The 19,959-nt window shown below is 37.2% G+C and overlaps 1 protein-coding gene across 5 annotated transcripts in view; it reads left to right on the top strand.

Moving 5' to 3' along the window:
* Nucleotides 1–7,387, top strand: part of LOC126188174 (E3 ubiquitin-protein ligase RNF19A-like) — a 359,822-nt gene extending 352,435 nt beyond the window's left edge. For all 5 annotated transcript variants that reach the window (XM_049929728.1, XM_049929719.1, XM_049929692.1 and 2 more), the window contains one exon: nt 3,171–7,387. In XM_049929728.1, coding sequence (XP_049785685.1) covers nt 3,171–3,476 — 306 coding nt within the window. In that variant the 3' untranslated portion in view covers nt 3,477–7,387. The remainder of the gene's footprint in view (nt 1–3,170) is intronic.
* Nucleotides 7,388–19,959: the final 12,572 nt, after the last annotated feature.

The raw sequence follows: 19,959 nt of genomic DNA, 5'->3' as shown, positions 1-19,959 counted from the left end.
CTGGGTTTGTCATCATCCTGGTGAATGGCTGCTCAAAACAGGCACTGTGTCGTGGATGAAGGGCTGGAGGAGGCAGTATTATGCTACAGGAGACATTTCTCTGGGTTTCCATGAGGCATGTGGTAGTAATCAAAGGCATCATGACTACTAAGCAGATGGTCATAATGTTTTGACTCATGAGTGTGTATTCCTACCTGTTAAGTGTGAAACTGAATGCTACACAGTGACTCGGTCAATAGACCAAATGAGAGAAATATGATGATGCAATATTGAAGCCACAGGGCATAAGCAGCAGTAGTTTCAAAACCTGTTTTAGTTGTAATTTTCAAGCATTGACTTTATATTAGTGATGTTTGTCGTGTAGTAAGATTACTCTTTTCTGCTTTACTATTGACAGTTTTATCACAGGCTTCAATAGTTGTGACATGATTGAGGAAGGGGAAAAAAAAAACCTTTTATGCCCACGATTAAGGAAGGGGGGAAAAAATAAAACTTTTATGCCCCTTAAATCCTGGTTGTCCATCAAAACATTTTCTTTCTGGTGACACATAACAGCATTTATCTGATTTGCTTGGTAATATCTTTATTTGTATATGAATGTCCTTCACATTCAAGAGCAATTTCTGTTAAATAAAATGCAACATCTTAATATCTTCTTTTTGAAAAATCATGGTACTGCTTTTCGTGCTATCATGAGGTCTCTTCGTTAGGCCTTGCAGTAAAAATTGTTTTGAACTGAAGATTTGATTCTTGAATGAACCTTACACAAAACGAGGCTATAATTTCTTGCCATTAACTTGACTCTTTATGTGCTGGGTTTTTGCACGACGTATGTGTCATTACCTTCTCATAGCAAATATGTCTTCACTGATATCATTAAACTGGTGATTTGCATGAAAAGCTAGCCAGAAACTACACTGGTGGTCATTAAAACAATGACACTATGAAGGCAGCATGCAATGCTCTACATGCTTTAATATGATAACGATAAGCATTTCAGCACAACCACATAAATTAAGTAGAGGCAATGCAGTCTACTTCGTGTGTACATAAATAAGATTACACACCTTGTTTCTCAACCAGAAATCACTTTTAAATGTAGCTTGTTTGTGAGATCATGTTATTCCTCAGGTAAGGAGGAGCAATGTCTACTAGCACATGTCAGAATTCAACAGAGGCAGTAGGATTGTGGCCTAATTAAGACTTGCAGTTTATGTTCTGCGATATTGCTGCCCATGTTGGTTGAGATCCCATTACTGTCAAGCAGATATTGAGTTAATGGATTCAGGAATACCATGTTCATTACCATATGTGATCTTAATGGCTCTGCGTGACTAGTGCCCAAGAAGACAGTCATATTGTTCATCCAGCCATGCAGAATTGTACAGCTACATTATCTACCTGAAGTCAGGAAATGGGCTTGTTCACAGCAAAACAAGTGTCCACAAAAACAGTGCAATGACGCCTGGAACACTACGGTCTGTCAACATAGAGACCTTTGTTGTGGCTTTCCTGATGTGACAGCAGAGAGTGGTGTGCGGGCAGAGGTGCTCTCAGCACCAGCACCAACACAGGGCATAGTAATGACGCGACACTGTTTTTTATTTCTCCCCTCCAGACAAGTCCTGTTTCTGCATATGGCATTATAATAGACACATCTTTATGGAAGCTCCAAGGAGGACAGGCTTTGCTAGATTGCTTTCATCATTGTCATATGAGCCCAGTGCTTGCCTTGATGATACTGGATTACATTGTGTCCACTACATGATAACCTCTCTCCCATATACATGGCCAATAATTTGCACAACAGCCATACAATCTGATTTCTTAAGGATAGTCAGGATGGTAATTCTTCTGGAAAACCTGGAATCCTCAGGAAATTGCATTTTACCTGGAAAAATCAAGAAAATCTTGGGGAATTTCAGGATTTTCATAAAATCTCAGGGAATTCTGTGTTTCTAATCTAACATTAGAATTTAATTTTTTTGAGTTTCATAAATCACAAGTTTTAAAGCACTTAATATTTCCAAGTATGTTAATTATATGACTATTATTCCATACAAATTATTGATATTTAAACACTGTGTCAAGATATATCAACTGAAAGGAAAGAAAAGTTGTTATTGAGATGTTCCCCCTGTTCCCTGCTCATCATTAATTATCAAGAACTTCTTATGATGCCATCTTGCTCCCCATACCTGGAATTCTCAGGTAAATTTTTTTCAAGTATGATTAGCCACCCTCGTGGTGGCTGTGCCCTATCTTTGTGGTCTCTTTGACATTATCTATCAACAAGATAACACAAGACTGTGTGTTGCCTGTGCTATCCTGACCTACCTCAAAACAGAGTGTGTCAGCTGCTGCCCTGGCCAGCATGTTCTTCACGTATCTCACACATTGAAAACATCTGGGTGTAGTTTGCCATGAGACTGACACACCACTGGTCACTAGCCAGTGTGATTGATGTGCTTTGGCACAGAGTTAAAGCAGCATTACATGAGATACATGTATCTGTCACCCAAGCTCATTTCATCTTGTCCAGCTGGATTGCAGCTGTAGCTGCTGCCAGAACTGCTAGTTTAGTGTCTCAATTTTGCATCCTGTGTATCGTTAAATCACCTGTACTTGAAATCGAGTATTCTTGCTGCTGTGTTGGTTACGTATAATAAGTAAAATTTCGTCATTTTCTGTCCTTCCTGATGTTGCAGTTTTAATGACCAGCAGTATATTTACACTCATCTGTGCAGGGTGTATTCTTAAAACAATGGGATATTACAGTTGAATACTGGACTCACTCATAAAAACAAACATGAAAATAGTCACTCACTTGCAGCTGAGCTACTCACTTATAAAGTGAGGAATATTGAAACTTCTTTTGATGAGGATTATGATAAATTTTATATCAATCACCTAGCCACCATTTCATGGTCAGTGAACCTGATAGAGAAATATTTTCATTTCTCTCACAGTTCATTTATATAAACCAGTACTGTTGTACAATGGGAAATTACTGAATCAGCTTAGCTGTGTTTCATGTGAAATTATGAAGATAAGAAAAACGAACTGTCTTAGTTGTAGGTTCAACATATAAGTAATTGAATCCTGCAAAACAAATTAATTTCTTTGTGTCTAACTGCAGCAATAGCAGTAAATGAAATTAATGTTACCAGGCAAGTGACAGCAGTGGACGAATGACTGGTGGCGATGACTGCAGCTCGGAGCGTGTACGTTTTGATGACCATGTGAGTTTCATCACCCCGCCATTGACAGCCTACTGCGAAACATCTGAGGATGATGAGAGTGATATCGTAGGCAGAAGGCCTACTCGACACCGGACAACTACTACAGCAGTGGCAGAGGTACAAGAGCTTGGCAAGTGGCAGGCAGTACCCATGATTTCACTACCAGATGTGCCACCGTCCCTGACTCTTCCTGGCCGGCCTGTTCGAGTTAGTGTACCTGTCACATCATCCTGAATAACGCTTCTGTTGTAGAAGGCACCTCTTGATAATTTCTTGTTTTTCTGTACCTGGAAATGAGAATTGTTGCTCGCAATTTTGGAGCTATTTACAGAAAGTGTGAAGATTGTACAAGTGTAGCAGTTATGTTATCTGCACAATGTGTGTGCAGGCTGGTGGAAATAGACATGCAATTAGCAACTTGTTGAGTTCCAAATGATTTTTTATTTTTTGTTGGACAGTGTAAATTTTGCTTATGCTGCTGTTAGTTGACAGTTCCTTATTGTACTGTGCAACTGTGTCTTTATTTAACTGTACTTTATAACCGTCCTTTCATATCCTATTGGAAAATATTATAATAAGTGTTCAGTATCATGCAGAATTCTCCTTGCACTTCTGTGCAGTAGGATGCAGTATTATGTGCTTGTAGCATTAGATGTTTCATAGATGCTCAAGATGAAGCTTATGCCTGTGTGTAGGAATATTACTTTCTCTTGTATAAATCTATCTGCAAGTCATAATCACTGTTTTTCCAATGATGTTATTTTCATGTTCCCAATTTAATTTTTTGATACTGCAATTTTAAAGAGTGATAAAATTTTGAATATTCTAATTTTTATTGCCATCTCTTTATCTGTTCTGTAAATTGTTAATATTTTTATTTTGACAGTGTATGTGCCTGTGTAACGTTTGAGTTATGATGATTTACATTTGATTTTATGTATATTGTAGAGTTATCTTAGTAAAATTAGTGTAGAACTACGTATATGAGGGATGCATAAAGAAATAAATTGTGGAAGCAGCAGAAACAGACAGAAACATATGTACTACACAGATTCTGTAGAAATAATGTACAAACTACCCTCTTTCAGAATGCTGTTGTAATCATCTCTTGTTAAGTTTACCCATGTTAACTTGCATTACGGAGGAGGGTTAGTTCATATGTTAATTCTACGTATATGTTTTTTTGTTCTTAAAAAAATTTAAATTCTTAGCAATCATTTAGCATGCTCTGCACTGTGTACACTGAAGTACAAAGTTTTTGATAAGACTGCCAAGAATTAGGCTTGTGCTAATACCTATGACAACATTCTAATATCAAATTACCTGTCATTCTCCACAAGATAAGATAATACACGTTTTTATGTATAAAACCCATTTTTAGTTGCAGATGCTCAGAATGCATTTACACCTTCAGTTAATGACAGATTGCAATGCTGTAAGAAAAAATCTTTAGCATTCTTGATTACAAAATTTGTATGCTATTTTTAAGATTGTACCAATAATCATGTATTGATTGTATGTGTACAAGTTGCTGAAGTGAATACACAAATAGTAACACATTATTATTGTGGATATACTGTTCTGCATTTATTGTAATTTGTATATGTAATTAAATCATCTTCTATTCATTTGGTAAACTGTGTAAAGCCATATAGAGGAGTTGTCACAGATTTTTATTGTTTTAAAGAATGCAGAGAAAAGAAACTAAGCTTAGAGCTATAAGAGTTGCAGTCCATTCATTTGAGTAAGTGTAATTGATTTTAATTTAAGAACAGTAATGGGTTTCATCCTGTATAGATGGCACAGGCATCATTGTGTTTCCTGTTAAATGGTACTAAGATGTCCACAATTGTTTTATATTGGGGTACAGATATAATGGTTGACAATAATGGATTTTTGTCTGTGGTAAATGTGTTACTTACAGTGAAAGATCTTGGAAACTATAAAATTCATGAAAGCCATACTATCTGTGATTAAGAACATATTGTATATGCTTTGTGGTGTATTAGAACAGGATGCAGTATTTATGTAGCCAACTCATTATGTGTTGTGAAAGGAGTCTGAATTGTGCCTACGTCAAATCTTGCAACACACAGAATATCAATTTGTTAATTTTATTAAAGACAACAATGCATTTGGTATCAATTTAATACCACACAACCATTAATTTCCTCTTTCATGAGTCATTGGTCTATTTGCTGTATTGAATTTATATTGTTAATCATCTTGTAGCTTATCATGAATGAAATAATCCTGCACGAATAAATAGAAGCGCCATAAAATAACACATATTGTGGATTGGATTTCAATGAAAAGTTCATAATATTCATACTGTTATCAACAAAATGTTATAGATATGCAGAAGATCATTACTGTTAATGATCAGTGTACCTTGGCATAGCTGTCGGCAACTGCTGTAAGAACGTCTGCCCCGATAGCTAAATGGTCAGCATGACGGTCTGCCATCCTAAGGGGCCCGGGTTCGATTCCCGGCTGGGTCGGGGATTTTCTCTCCTCAGGGACTGGGTGTTGTGTTGTCTTCATCATTTCATCCCCATCCGGCATGCAGGTCGCCCGATGTGGCATCAAATGTAATAAGACCTGCACCAAGGTGGCTGGACCTGCCCTGTAACCTCCCGGCCAATGACGCCAAACGCTCTTTTCATGTTTGCTGTAAGGACAAGCTACTTGAGTTGGTTACCAAATGATAGGAGCTGGAACACACACAGCCGCATATAAGTGTGTCAGCATAATGCACACTAGAATGCCAGAAAACATGGAAGAAATGACGGAGTGGAGTGAACAGGGAGAGGGTTGAAAATAAGAAATGAAAGATTCAAGACTGCCCGACATGATTTACTGAAAGCAAATAAGAAATTTTAACCCACTAAGTTTTGACTATGGGAGATGGAAAGAAAACAGAGGTAGAGTCCTTTTACCAAGACATAGGGGTTGTTAGTAATAAAAGATTCTGCTAAACTGGTGGTTGTATTGCAGATCAACTCTTTGCCTTCTATATAAACACATGTCATAGTATAAATATGTTACACACACAAACATTACAATTTTACATCAAAGAAAGACATGGTTGACTTGTTGTTGTAGTGATAATATGACTGATGTCAACTCAAAGCGTAATTATCATGCTTTCAATGGCCACATCGTTGGTAGATTCAGTGACCACGTCATTGTTGGAAGTTAGTAGGCCTACTGTTCTTGCATGAATTACTTTTTATAAATTGGAAAAGGTGTGATATGGTAGAAAAAATAATCAGCATTTTTGTTGATATATGTTTTGTGGCCGTTATTCCATGTTCCAATGCACATTTCTCTGCCTAAAGTTTTATCTTGGAGTGCTGGGGACAGTATCAGAAGCTGTAAGAACTCGGAACAAACAAGATTGTAACTGCTTTCTGAATTGTTATGGTCTCTGATGATGCCAACAGCATTGGTAAATGAACCTTTCGACAGAGAAACATGCTTTTGAACACGGCTTAATGCCAATAAAACAAATGCAACTGGCCATGAAAGCCTACATTGGAGAATAGTCAGAGTTATTATTTCTTATAGTTTCTGCACTGTCATAATTTAATTTCATATCTGGTGATTAATAATATTTTGTTTATGTTTAATATCCAGCAACCTTTCAGTAAAAAGGCTGGAATGTGAAAAATATTGTGCAACTCTTTATTAACAATGTGGCCATTGTGGGGCACTAATTGAGGAATTTGAAATGTATGTTTTGTTCGCTTTTTAAAACAGTTGAGTCTTGGCAGTAGTTTCAGGTCTGCAACAGAGCCTACAAATTGAAAAAGGTTGTGCCATACTGCCATAAGAGACTGAAAAAATGTAATGGAAGAAAATTGTATTTTCTTGCCTTTTGTGCAGACATCTAATGTAATTATTTACAGCTTTTTTGCACCTGAACATTTTTGCATTTCTTTTGGTGCAGTCTTCCTAAAAATAATTTGTATTTTTTCTTTGTATATTATTCCTATATTTTTCAGTGATACTTTGACATCATCAGTTTTTTTTTATGTTGTACTGCAGGAACAGCGAGATGTGTTTTATAATGATACAGTTGGGTCACCATTACATTTTAAGTCTACCCTTTTTAAGCTGTGTATCTGAACAAAATGATTGAAATAAACTGAATTTTCTAAAACTGATTGCAATTTTTTGTTGTCCAGCTAGTTAATTAATTTCATATTTCTTGGATCACTTATACAGTTAAATGTAATGATGTGGAACAAGTCATTTTACATTTACATTACATATTCATTTCTGAATATGACTACATGCTGACCATTTACAAGTTTAATGTATTTTTATTTTTTAAATGTGGATGCCAGTGTGAATTTTTTCTTAAGATGAGTTAAACCAGAATACTATTCCATATGATGTTATTGCATGAAAATACATAAAAATGTCGACTTTCTGATTTGTCTCCCCCCAAGAGCTGCAATGATTCAACATGCAAATTCGACAGAACTAAGTTGTTTTATTTTTTTGTTAAAAATGAAACTCCTCCAGCTGTACTTAAGATTTTATATTTATTTGGCTTCTAGTTTCGACGTTGCGTCAGTGCCATTTTCAGTCCTGCACACTTTGATGAAATCAATTGTGTGTGGCTCAGTACTAGAAGTCAATGTTGGTCTCACCATGGACTTCTCATACTGAGCGTTATTTTCAATTTCTTCTGTTGCTGGAAGCTGATTGCTGTTGATTTCTTGCCATGACATTTCAGCTGACAGCCATTCACCCATCTTCAATCTTGAATTTCATGTGAGCTGCTTTTTCAACATATTGCTTTGATTTTTCTCTTGAACTGTTTGTCCCTATATTTTGTACTGCATTTAAGAAATGATTATTAAATATTTCTTCTATTTATATTAACAGTGATTTTATCCTGTTCTGTGGCCATTTGCCATGTCTCTTGTCTTACTACATTCCATGTAGGCTTATGTGTGGTGTTGGGATATGGCATAATGTGCATATTCATTGAGTTTTAATAACTTTCCTTAGTAATTTTGAGTAGTTTGTAACTACAGCAGGGCCTTTACTTGTTGTTGCCAACAGATACATTCCTCTTGTAAACTAGTCACAAAAACATTTGTTCCAGAGACATGACTTATTCTAACTGTTTACACTGAGGAGCATCTATTTTGTAAGACACTATCTTATTTATTCTAACTAGCCGTAGATCTTAATCAGAGGGAGCATTTGTTACTGGGCACACATGTATTTCTTTGGTTTGAGTTTCATCAGAGAAAACATTATCAATTAAGACCCTACTGTCTTTACCCACTTTTATTGGAAAATTAATTACTGAGCTCCCGCCATCGTTGGATAAGCAGTAGCCAGCAACAAGTTGTACTCTTAGCTCACTTATTTGTTTCATAGTTTAATTCTTAATTTCTTTGTGTGTTTTTGGGTACTTGCATAGTTTAATTTCACAAATATTGGGTGTATTATAGTATTTGAGAGTTGTAGCATCATGTTCTAGTACTGTCAACAGTCATCTGTTTTTGTTTTGAACGGCCAATGTCGGGTTGGTCACAGCCAGTGAGCTCCCTACCACCATTGGATAAGCAGCAGCCAGCAGCAAGTCATACTCTTAGCTCACTTATTTGTTTCATAATTTAATTCTTAATTTCTTTGCGTGTTTTTGTGTACTTACATAGTTCAATTTCACAAATTTCGGGCGTATTATAGTATTTCAGAGTTGCAGAATCGCGTTTTAGTACCTGAATAGTGGGACCTGTAGAATCGCCTGGAATCTCTGATGCCACTGCGCCCTCGGATTCGGACGTCTACACTTGCCTGATGGTGATTGGCGAACTGTGGCGGGGTCACGAATCCCTGGGTGGAAGGCGAAAGTTGGTGCTAGCCGCAAGGCTGTACCTTTACGCCTCCTTAACAGGTTTGAGGTACTGCCCACTGCTGAAAGTTACTTCTGAGCCAGCAAGGGTGGCCTCACCTGTTGTGGCAGTGGCCAGTCTTTCTGAGAGGTCTGGACAGACGCAGAGGGTGGGATTGCTTGTCATTGGGAGCTCCAATGTTAGGCGGGTGATGGAGCCCCTTAGGGGTATGGCAGCTAAGGACGGGAAGAAAGCCAATGTGCACTCCATGTGTATGCCATGGGGAGTCATCTGAGATGTGGAAAGGCTCCTTCCAGATGCCATGAAGGGTACAGGGTGCAGGTGGTGGCTCATGTTGGCACTAATGATGTGTGTCGCTATGGATGGGAAGAGATTCTCTCTGGTTTCCGGTGGCTATCTGAGTTGGTGAAGACTGACAGTCTTGCTAGCGAGATGAAGGCAGAGCTCACCATCTGCAGCATCGTTGACAGGACCTATTTGCGGACCTTTGGTACAGAGTCAAGTGGAGGGTCTGAATCAGAGGCTCAAATGGTTCTGCGACTGTGTAGGCTGCAGATTCCTCGACTTGCGCCATAGGGTGGTGGGGTTTCGGGTTCTGCCAAATAGGTCAGGTGTCCACTACACACAGGAGGTGGCTACATGGGTAGGAGGGGCTGTGTGGCGTGGACTGGGCAGTTGTTTACGTCAGACAGTCTCGGAAACGATCAAAAAGGGTTCCAGTCTCAAAGGGTACAGGGCAAAGGGCAAAGAAACGACAAGAATTGACCAAGCAACAGTTGGTATTGTAGTTGTAAATTGTCGTAGCTGTGTTGGACAAGTACTAGAGCTTCAAGTGCTGATAGAAAGCACTGAAGCTGAAATTGCTATAGGAACAGAAATCTAGCTAATGCCAGAGATAATTTCTGCCAAAATTTTTACAGAGGCACAAACCGTGTTCAGAAAGGATAGATTAAATAAAGTAGGTGGTGGTGTGTTTGTGTCTGTTGATAGTAGTTTATCTTGTATTGAAGTTGAAATAGATAGTTTCTGCAAATTACTATGGGTAGAGGTTATACTCAACAGCCGTACCAAGATAATAATTGACTCCTTCTACCGACCACCCGACTCAGATGATATAATAGCTGAACAGTTCAAAGAAAACTTGAATCTCATTACAAATAAGTACCCCACTCATACAGTTATAATTGGTGGAGACTTCAATCTACCCTTGATTTGTTGGTGAAAATACATGTTCAAAGCCAATGGTAGATAGAAAATATCTTCCAAAATTGTACTAAATGCTTTCTGTGATGATTACTTTGAACAATTAGTTCATGAGCCCACATGAATTGTATATGGTTGTGAAAACACACTTGACCTCTTAGCCACAAATAATCCTGATCTAATAGAGAGCGTCATGATGGATACAGGAATTAGTGAGCCCAAGTTTATTGTAGAGAGGCTCAAAACCATATCAACTAAAACCACTAAAAATAAATGCAAAATATATCTATTTAAAACAGCAGATGAAAATTCGCTTGATGCCTTCCTAAGAGAGAGTCTCCATTCCTTCCAAGCTAATTACGCAAGTGTAGACCAGATATGGCTCAAATTCAAAGATACAGTATCGACAGCAATATATATACATACCACATAAGTTAATAAGAGACGGGACTGATCCACCATGGTACACAAAACACGTCAGAACACTGCTGCAGAAACAACGAAAAAAGCATGCCAAATTCAGAAGAATGCAAAATCCCCAAGACTGGCTAAGTTTCATGGAAGCTCGAAATTTAGTGTGGACATCAATGCGAGATGTTTTTAATGGTTTCCACAATGAAACATTGTCTCAAAATATGGTCGAAAACCCAAAGAGATTCTGGTCGTATGTAAAATACACCAGTGGCAAAAAACAGTCAATACCATCACTGCGCAATAGCGATGGAAATGTTACCGATGATGGAGCCACTAAAGCGGAGTTACTAAATACAGTTTCGTGTAATTCCTTCATGAAAGAAAATGAAGTAAATATCTCAGAATTCGAAACCAAAACAGCTGTTAGCATGAGTGACATAAAAGTAGATATCTTAGGTGTTGCGAAACAACTTAAATCACTTAAGAAAGGCAAGTCTTCCAGTCCAGATGGTATACCAATCAGGTTTCTTTCAGAGTATGCAGACACAATAGCGTCTTTCTTAGCAATCATATACAACCGCTCACTTGACGAAAGGCCTGTTCCTGAAGACTGGTAAGTAGCACAGGTCACATCAATATTCAAGAAAGGAAATAGGAGTAACCCATTGAATTACAGACCCATATCACTGACCTCAATTTGCAGTAGGATTTTGGAGCATATACTGTACTCGAACATTATGAATCACCTTGAAGAAAATGACTTATTGATACATAACCAACACAGAGTCAGAAAATATTGTTCTTGTGCAACACAGCTAGCTCTTTATTCCCATGAAGTAATGAGTGCTGTTGACATGGGATTTCAGATCCATTCCATATTCCTAGATTTCAAGAAGGCTTTTGATACTGTTCCCATACAAGCGACTATTAATCAAATTATGTGCATATGGAGTATCGTCTCAGTTGTGTGACTGGATTCATGATTTCCTCTCAAAGAGGTCACAATTCGTAGAGATAGATGGTAAATCATCGAGCACAACAGAAGTGATATCTGGCATTCCGCAAGGTAGTGTCATAGGCCCTCTGCTGTTCCTGATTTACATAAATGATGTAGGTGATAATGTGAGCAGCCCCCTTAGATTGTTTGCAGATGACGCTGTAATTTACCATCTAATAAAATCATCAGACGATCAATTCCAACTACAATTCTGTATGGTGCGAAAAGTGGCAATTGGCACTAAACAGAGAAAAATGCGAGGTCATCCACATGGGTACTAAAAGAAATCCATTAAATTTTGGGTATATGATAAATCACACATATCTAAGGGCTATCAATTCGACTAAATATCCAGGAGTTACAATTACGAGCAACTTAAATTGGAAAGACCACATAGATAATATTGAGGGGAAGGGGAAACAAAGACTGCGCTTTGTTGGCAGAGCACTTAGAAGATATGACAAAACCCACTAAAGAGAGAGCCTACGTTACACTTGTCCGTCCTCTGCTGGAATATTGCTGCACGGTGTGGGATCCTTACCAGGTAGGATTGATGGAGAACATCGCAAAAGTGCAAAGAAGGGCAACTTGTTTCGTGTTATCGCACAAATGGGGGCGAGAGTGTCACTGATACGATAAGTGAGTTGGGGTGGCAGTCACTGAAACAAAGGTGGTTTTCTTTGCGATGAGATCTATTTATGAAATTTCAGTCACCAACTTTCTCTTCTGAAAGCGAAAATATTTTGTTGACACCCACCTGTGCAGGGAGAAATGATCATCATAATAAAATTAGAGAAATCAGAGCTCGAACGGAAAGATTTAGGTGTTCCTTTTTCTCATGTGCCATTCAAGAGTGGAATGGTAGAGAAGTAGTATGAAAATGGTTTGATGAACCCTCTGCCAGGCACTTAAGTGTGAATTGCATAGTAACCATGTAGATGTAGATCAAATTGTAAGATCCTAACGAGACTTCCAGATTATTTTTCCTATCAAAGAACTCTAGAGAATCATCTTGAAATCACCATAGATTATTAATTGCTATCTGGCAAACATCTAGTAAGGAATCCATATTCCATGCAAACAATTTAAAATTTGCTATGGGGGACAGTTACAATTAAGTGTGAATGATTTTAAGGCATTAATATTGAGAAGTATGTGCTTCCATATGATGATCACTACAAAATCTGCTTGTCTCAATGTTTTTAAGCTTGGGTTCCGTCTTAATGTGTGTAACAGCTCCCCTTTTGCCATCTTCGGTCTACACAAGTGAAACACTAAAGTGTATTTTTTCGTATTTAACTTCTCAAACCCTGTGTTTGTGTAGTGCTCAGATCGGCATAAGATGTGTATCTTTTCAGGAGATCTTAAGTTTTCCAAGCAGACAAGAAACTCTTGTACCTTATTATTCAGTTCTCTAATATTCTGATGAAACTGGAAGGAAAATATCTAAGAGAATAGGTTATAAAACAGCCTCTTCCCACTACACTGGAAACTGACAGGCAAAATTCTTCTTCGGCTTCACTGTTACTAAGGGTGATCAAACTCTTTACAATCCTTTAGTGTCACAGTGACAGATTTTGAAAGTTGATGGCATCTCACAAAGGTAATAAAACCTGCGAATTTTCATCACTTAGTTAAAACTGTTTGTATCTTTTTTACTTTCTTTTGATACAAAGAATGACTGTGCCAAGGAAATTTGATGTGCTCATCACTCCTCCACTTCCCTTGATTGTACGCATGACTGCACAGTGGGCCAAGTTGCTGTTGCTGCCGATTGAAAACAATAGACGCAATTTCCAAATCATGTTGATTTGTAGTTTAGTTTAAAAAACAAAGTTTGATAGACCTGAAGGATTTCTCAATTTCCACTTACTACACTGATATTGTTTCCTCCCTACCCCTTCCCCTTCCAGCAGATAGCCTGAGAAATGCTATGGCTAGGAAAGACTGCCACATTTATCAGTCCCAGTAACTTAGTGTAATGTTTTGATCTGAGAGAAACTATGGATCGTTGAGTAAGTACTAAATTTGCCGGACATTAGGAAGACATGATTTTACTAAATTTCATAAGGCAAATGCCGACATGATTCCAATTTCCTTCCTGATCCTTCAGCAAGCATATTTGTGCTCCGTCTCTGATGACCGCACTACTATTTTGACATTAAAGCATAAGCTACCTTTCTTTCCCAGAAGGATGACCCATAACTGCTCAAAAGCAGTCTGGTTCTGGATACAGGCTGCCATTCACTTCATATTTAATCTCTCCCCATAGTGCAACGAGTTTCAATTAGTGAAACACACATTGCAGTTGGGTACAGAATAGCAATGAATTCTCCAACTGATGCTACTTGTATCTTGCTTCGTATGAGAGTCATTCCAGGATTTGGCACCACATTGGACAAGATGATAATCAAACATCAAACAAGATATTTTGTACAAGTATTCCAATTTGGGATACTATTGTGCTATGTCATGCATTCTCTCTCATTGCTTCCTTTTTATTTTCCAGGATGTGCAGGAAGGGGGGGGGGGGGGGGGGGGATTGACGTGATGGCCATCAGATAAGAATGTCAGAGATTTTGTCAGCACTGCTTGCTTTCAGTTCTGCTTGGATTCTCCATTGCCACTAAGCAGCAAATTACAGTAATCTGTGCTCATGGAAATGATGCATTGAAGAAGGTTTGACACTGGCTATCTCAGATGGTGCCACCTTATTATGTTCACAACACTGCCAAATACTGTCTAGAACCAAAAGCTTAATTAGTTGCTTCATTAAAAATAATTTTTATTTAAAGATCATTTGTTATTTGTGTCTTGGATAATTACTTGTCATTCTTAGCTACTTCCTTTTTCCCTTAGGAAAAGGAATCTTTAATTTAACAATATTGTGAAAAGGAAAGTTGCTACTCACCATGTAGTGGAGATGCTGAGTTGCAGATAAGCACAACAAAAAGACTGTCACAAATAAGCTTTTGGTCAATAAGTCCTTTGTCAAAAATAGAAGACAGACACCCCCCACCCCCCGCCACATATGCAGTCTCTGGCAGCTGAAGCCTGGCTGGTAAGTAGCGACTCTTTCTTTTCATAATACTGTTAAATTCCATCCTGGATTTTTCCATTGTTTAATCTTTAATTTAAGCAACATTATATATAGGCTGCCACAGGGGAGAGCAAATCTTCATTGTTTGTAGTGCAGTTTCATGTTGACTATATTGTAATGAGGTGAGAAAGTTTTAGAGCAATTCTGGGGAGTCCGCCAACAAAGAACACACTTAATGGCTACTTCACCATTGTACCTAGTAGAAAATTACTGGAGCAAAAATACAGCTCCAACATAAATTGCTCCATTAAGGCAGATATTCTAACTGATATAATGGTTAATGGAAATAATCTCTTGTAAGTAGACAATATGAACTAAACCATTAATCATCAAGTGGCTATTGAAAAACTTTTTTCTAGGAATTGAGGAGCTCTGCAAGACACTGAAATTTTTTAGTTGCCACCTGAGAACTGACAGACAAGTCACTACATATAGTATTTTACCATTTAGGTGTTTATTGGGATGTGCAGTCCAGTTCAGTTATCACAGGTACTGTGTACAGACAAAGGATCTGAAATTACATGAATTTATCATTGGATAGTTGTTTGTGATGCTGTCTTAAATCCTGGAAGACCAAGACCTAAGGAATGGGACACTACATTGAATATGGATGGATACAAACTGCAAACTCCTTTTCAGTTGCAAAGTAGGCACTCATTAGTTGAGACACAGCTAAGCAGATAGATATAAATGAAACAGTTGAAATACTTTCTCATTAGTCACATGGTCAGCACAAGTATTTCTCAGGTGCAGTTCACACTTAAAGTGCTGCATGACACTCATGAAATGTAAAGTTTCAGTGTTTTGGCATAAAGCACCTTCTACTGGAGACAATCAGTCTTGAGTTCAGACACAAGATATAGAACCTTACTGGCTCACAACCTTCTCTGTTACACAGTTCACATTGAAAGACTGGCCTGTGCATCATAGTAAACTTATTTTTCCACACCAAATATGACATTCTTTGAAGCCGTGTAATACATTTGCCATCATCTGTAATAACTCTTCTGCTCAAAATTAATAACAATCACAAAATCTGCAAGTTTCATATTGCCTACTAATGGGAAACGAGATGACTTCACAAAAGTCTGCAACCATGAGACACAAAAAAATTGTCTGTCTTGATCGCTCTTTATTTCTTCAGATGGATAATACTTTTTCAGCAGACCGTCATCTTCGGATGGGTGAGATAAAGTTCTTGCATTCCTTTAATTTAAATTGTTAAGCTCCAGTATGTTCACCTTCGGAAGTATTTCTTCGAGAAAAAGTCATAGCTTATGTTATTTGAAACATGAATTTTGGATCTATTTGTACTTATTTTAAGATCACCCACATCTCCAGATGTTAGCATGATCACATACAGTTCTGACTCTTGCTGCTGGGAATGTTGTTAATTGTGTGATGACTAGGGCAACACAAGCTATCAAAGTGCTTCCCAAATTTAAGGCTAATGCGAGGAGATGCAGGTGCTCCTAAAACAAGTAAGAATAGAACCAAAACTCATGGCGTTTATCTGCTACATCTGTACTTTTATTACGTTTAGCTATAAAAGTGTATTGCAAATGTTGATTTGATGATTTTAACATTGATTCAAATTTTGTTAATTATCTTGTGACTAAGCATTTCTAGTGACGAGCTAAATAAATGTAATGGGTGTAGACCTATACTCCCACCCCAGCATGGTAAAGTTCATAAGGCAATTGAAAACTTTGATCTCTTTTGATACAGTTCAAATAATCAAAGGTACTCACTGATTTAACAGGTCTGCATCATGCATCACTAGTAACCTATTTTTTGTTACACGCCTCTCACTAGTAAGGTTCTTTTTAAACTTTGTATATCAACAAATTTCACTTCACTATATTCCTCTCACTTTATTTTTCATAATAAGCGAACAAAACTACAATCCTGGCTTATTTTGCTACCCTCAGCACCAATTATACGAGTCTCTTTACTGCTCAGACTCCAAAGTTCAGCACTGCATTCTCAAAAGACTTTTGTCAGTGCCCTGTCTGAAAAATGGGATAGATCCCCTATAGAACTTCTGAGAAAACACATCATATCTGTAAGAGTCCCCACAGCCACAATAGTTGCATAAATGAGTAATACTACTCTTAAAAGTGAGTTGCTGTTTTAGCTCTCATGCAATGCTGTCTCTGTTGAGTATTCTTCATCAGTGATTGATTGATGTAGTTAATTTGACAATCAAAAGATACCTGGAGCATATACAACAGTTCTACAAAATCTAGCTTGGCAATGACATACTTTCTTGCAACATATAAGCAGATCGTGTTGCAAGATGAAAGATACATGGTCACATATTTCCATTAGCAAACAAAAAACTCAAAAATTATGTACCAAATGATATGAAAAATAAATGTGTAGAACACAAGACAAAACATAAATAAAACATAATTAAAAGTAAGGAAATATATTCAAAATTATATCAGTATTAAAATGTGTGTGTGTGGTACAGTAGTAGTATCCCAAGCTGTGATACAACACTTACACTGATGGGTGAAGCTATTAATGAAGCTATGAATTCTGTAGCAAGTAAGGTTGCCATTTGTCCAGATTTTGCCAGACAAACTCTGCATTTCAGTATGTCTACTTACGTCCAGCAGACATTTTTATTTTTCATGAAATGCCTGGAATTTTTTTCCTGTCATTATTTTGAGAGTGACTTGCCGAAATTCTGTTTAGGAAACTCAGTCATGTACTGAAACCTCCGCTTGGATAAGTATTCAAACAATAGTTATGTGTCAATAATCAATACTAAGGGGTATCAATAATCAATGCTAAGGATTTTGATTTTCATGAAATTGATAGTTTTGTAATGATAATTATTGTTAGTAATGCTAAGATTTTGTAACAGAAGTGGGCCATTGCTTAAGTGGCTTTTATGAAACAAGAACACACTTATTATATATGGAGTGGTATAAACTCTTTGTTTATTATATTTAGTTAATTATCTGTCTATGATATATAAGTAAACTATGAAAAGGAAAGTTGCTGCTCACCATTTAGCAGAGATGCTGCATCACAGATAGGCACAACAACAGAAAGAGTGTCACAAATAAGCTTTCGGCCAGTACAGCCTTCGTGAAAAATAGACAAAACACACACACACACACACAAATGCAACTCACAGACACACAACTGCAGTCTCTGCATACCGATCGAAAGTGTATTTGTGACAGTCTTCTTCTTGTGCGTATCTGCGACTCAGTATATCCACTATATGATCAGTAGCAACTTCCCTTTTTGTAATATTGTTACATTCCATCCTGGATTTTCAGTTGTTTGATATCTAAGTAAATACATCATTTGTTTTGACAAAGAATAGTGAAGAAAGTAGAAGGGAGCGTGAATTTTGCGATGAATTGCTACACAAATGTGCATCTCTTAAGAACATGTTGAACAAAACTGAAGAAAGTATTATTTGTAATTTTTACATTATGTGACCCATAAAGGTGTAAGTGATTTTGAATGACATATCAACTTCTAAAGACACTGTTTTATTTACTTTGGATCTAGAAGAATATCAGCAAAAGAACAGAGCAAGCATGACAGTATTTCTGATGATTAATTACAGTAAGACCAAATAATAATCAGTCAGTATGCCAACAGAAAAACAGTAAAGATTAATGATGAAGTTTTAGTAATAGTTGATGAATTACTGTACTTAAAACAACTGAAAATATTAAGAGGCTGGACTTACAGAAATAAACATTTGGGTACAAATTGCTCATCGTTCATTTGGTAAATGGAACGTTGTATTTGGTCAACTGAATGAGCACTTAAGTGAACTGTTACTTGCTTGCTCATGTCACTCCACCTCACCCCTCACCCCATGCTAATACTGAGTTGTCAACAGTAGCAAACATTTACGGGTTGCACCCCACTCTATTACAATTACTTGTGTCAAATTTACCATGTTAAGTGAACAAGCAAGGCAAAATGCCTAAACATAAACATGTTGTCCTTTCTTTGAGAGTAAATACACGATTAATAAAAGATTAGAGGCAGGTGAATCAGCAACCAAATTATTTAATAAGTAGAAGGTTGGTAAATCAACAGTTGTGGAAATAAAAAACCAAAGACAAGCCTCTCAAATTTTATATCCAAGCTTGATTCTTCTGATGGATCGTAAAATTGTAAAACTGTGAAGCTCATCACGAACATGGATCTAGATGTTGTGTAGAAGTTGTTTACACAATCAAAAGACCTCAGGGAGAATCTATCTCTGGTCCCACTCTATGTGAAAAAGCAATTCAATTTAGTGAAAATCTTGGAGGGCCATTGATTTTTAAACCAAGTGTGGACTGTTAAAACAAACACAATGTGAAGTGAAGACATGACATTAGTGAGCTACAAATACAAGGATAAAATTACCTGATGATTCTTCAGCAACTGATTACTTCAGAATCAAACTAAGGGACTTATTGAGGGAAGAAGATTATGCTATCAGAAATGTTTACAATGCTTCCAAAACTGGGCTCAATTGGAAAGCTTTTGCCACAAAAAAATCTTGCTTCATGTTGTGAATTAACAGCATCTGGGCCTAAGATAAACAAGGGTCATATTACTGCTTTAGCTTGTGCTAATACTACTGATACCCTCCGACTACCTATGCTTGTTGTTCCAGACACGTTAATTTGTTGGTGATGCCTATTGTTTACATCACACAAAAGAATGCCGGGACGGATTTTCGCGGAATGGTTTTTGGAAGTTTTTTACCCCCTGTAAAAGCTCATCAATTTAAGAATGACAAAAAGGAGAAGAGAGAACTTGTCCTCGACAACACATCAATGCATCCATGATGTGATATGTTAAAGTTCATAAAAATGATGATTCTTCCATCTAACATAACCTTCCTATTACTGTGCATGGATCAAGGTGTTATTAAAACTTTAAGATGGTATTACAGATAACAATTGTTATGCAAGTTGTTATTAAAAAGAGAAGAGGAGGGAGAAGAAAGTCTATAAAGAAATCATAAAAATATTGAATTGAAAGATGCATCCTATATGACTGGACCAGCATGGGATAGTATAGAGGAACAGAATTTGAATAAAACTTGGAATAAAATTTTGAGTATGGTGGAAAGTTTTGAATAAA

Source organism: Schistocerca cancellata, chromosome 1, assembly GCF_023864275.1.
Source record: "Schistocerca cancellata isolate TAMUIC-IGC-003103 chromosome 1, iqSchCanc2.1, whole genome shotgun sequence".
Lineage (NCBI taxonomy): Eukaryota > Metazoa > Arthropoda > Insecta > Orthoptera > Acrididae > Schistocerca > Schistocerca cancellata.
This window is presented reverse-complemented; position numbering and strand designations above follow the sequence as displayed.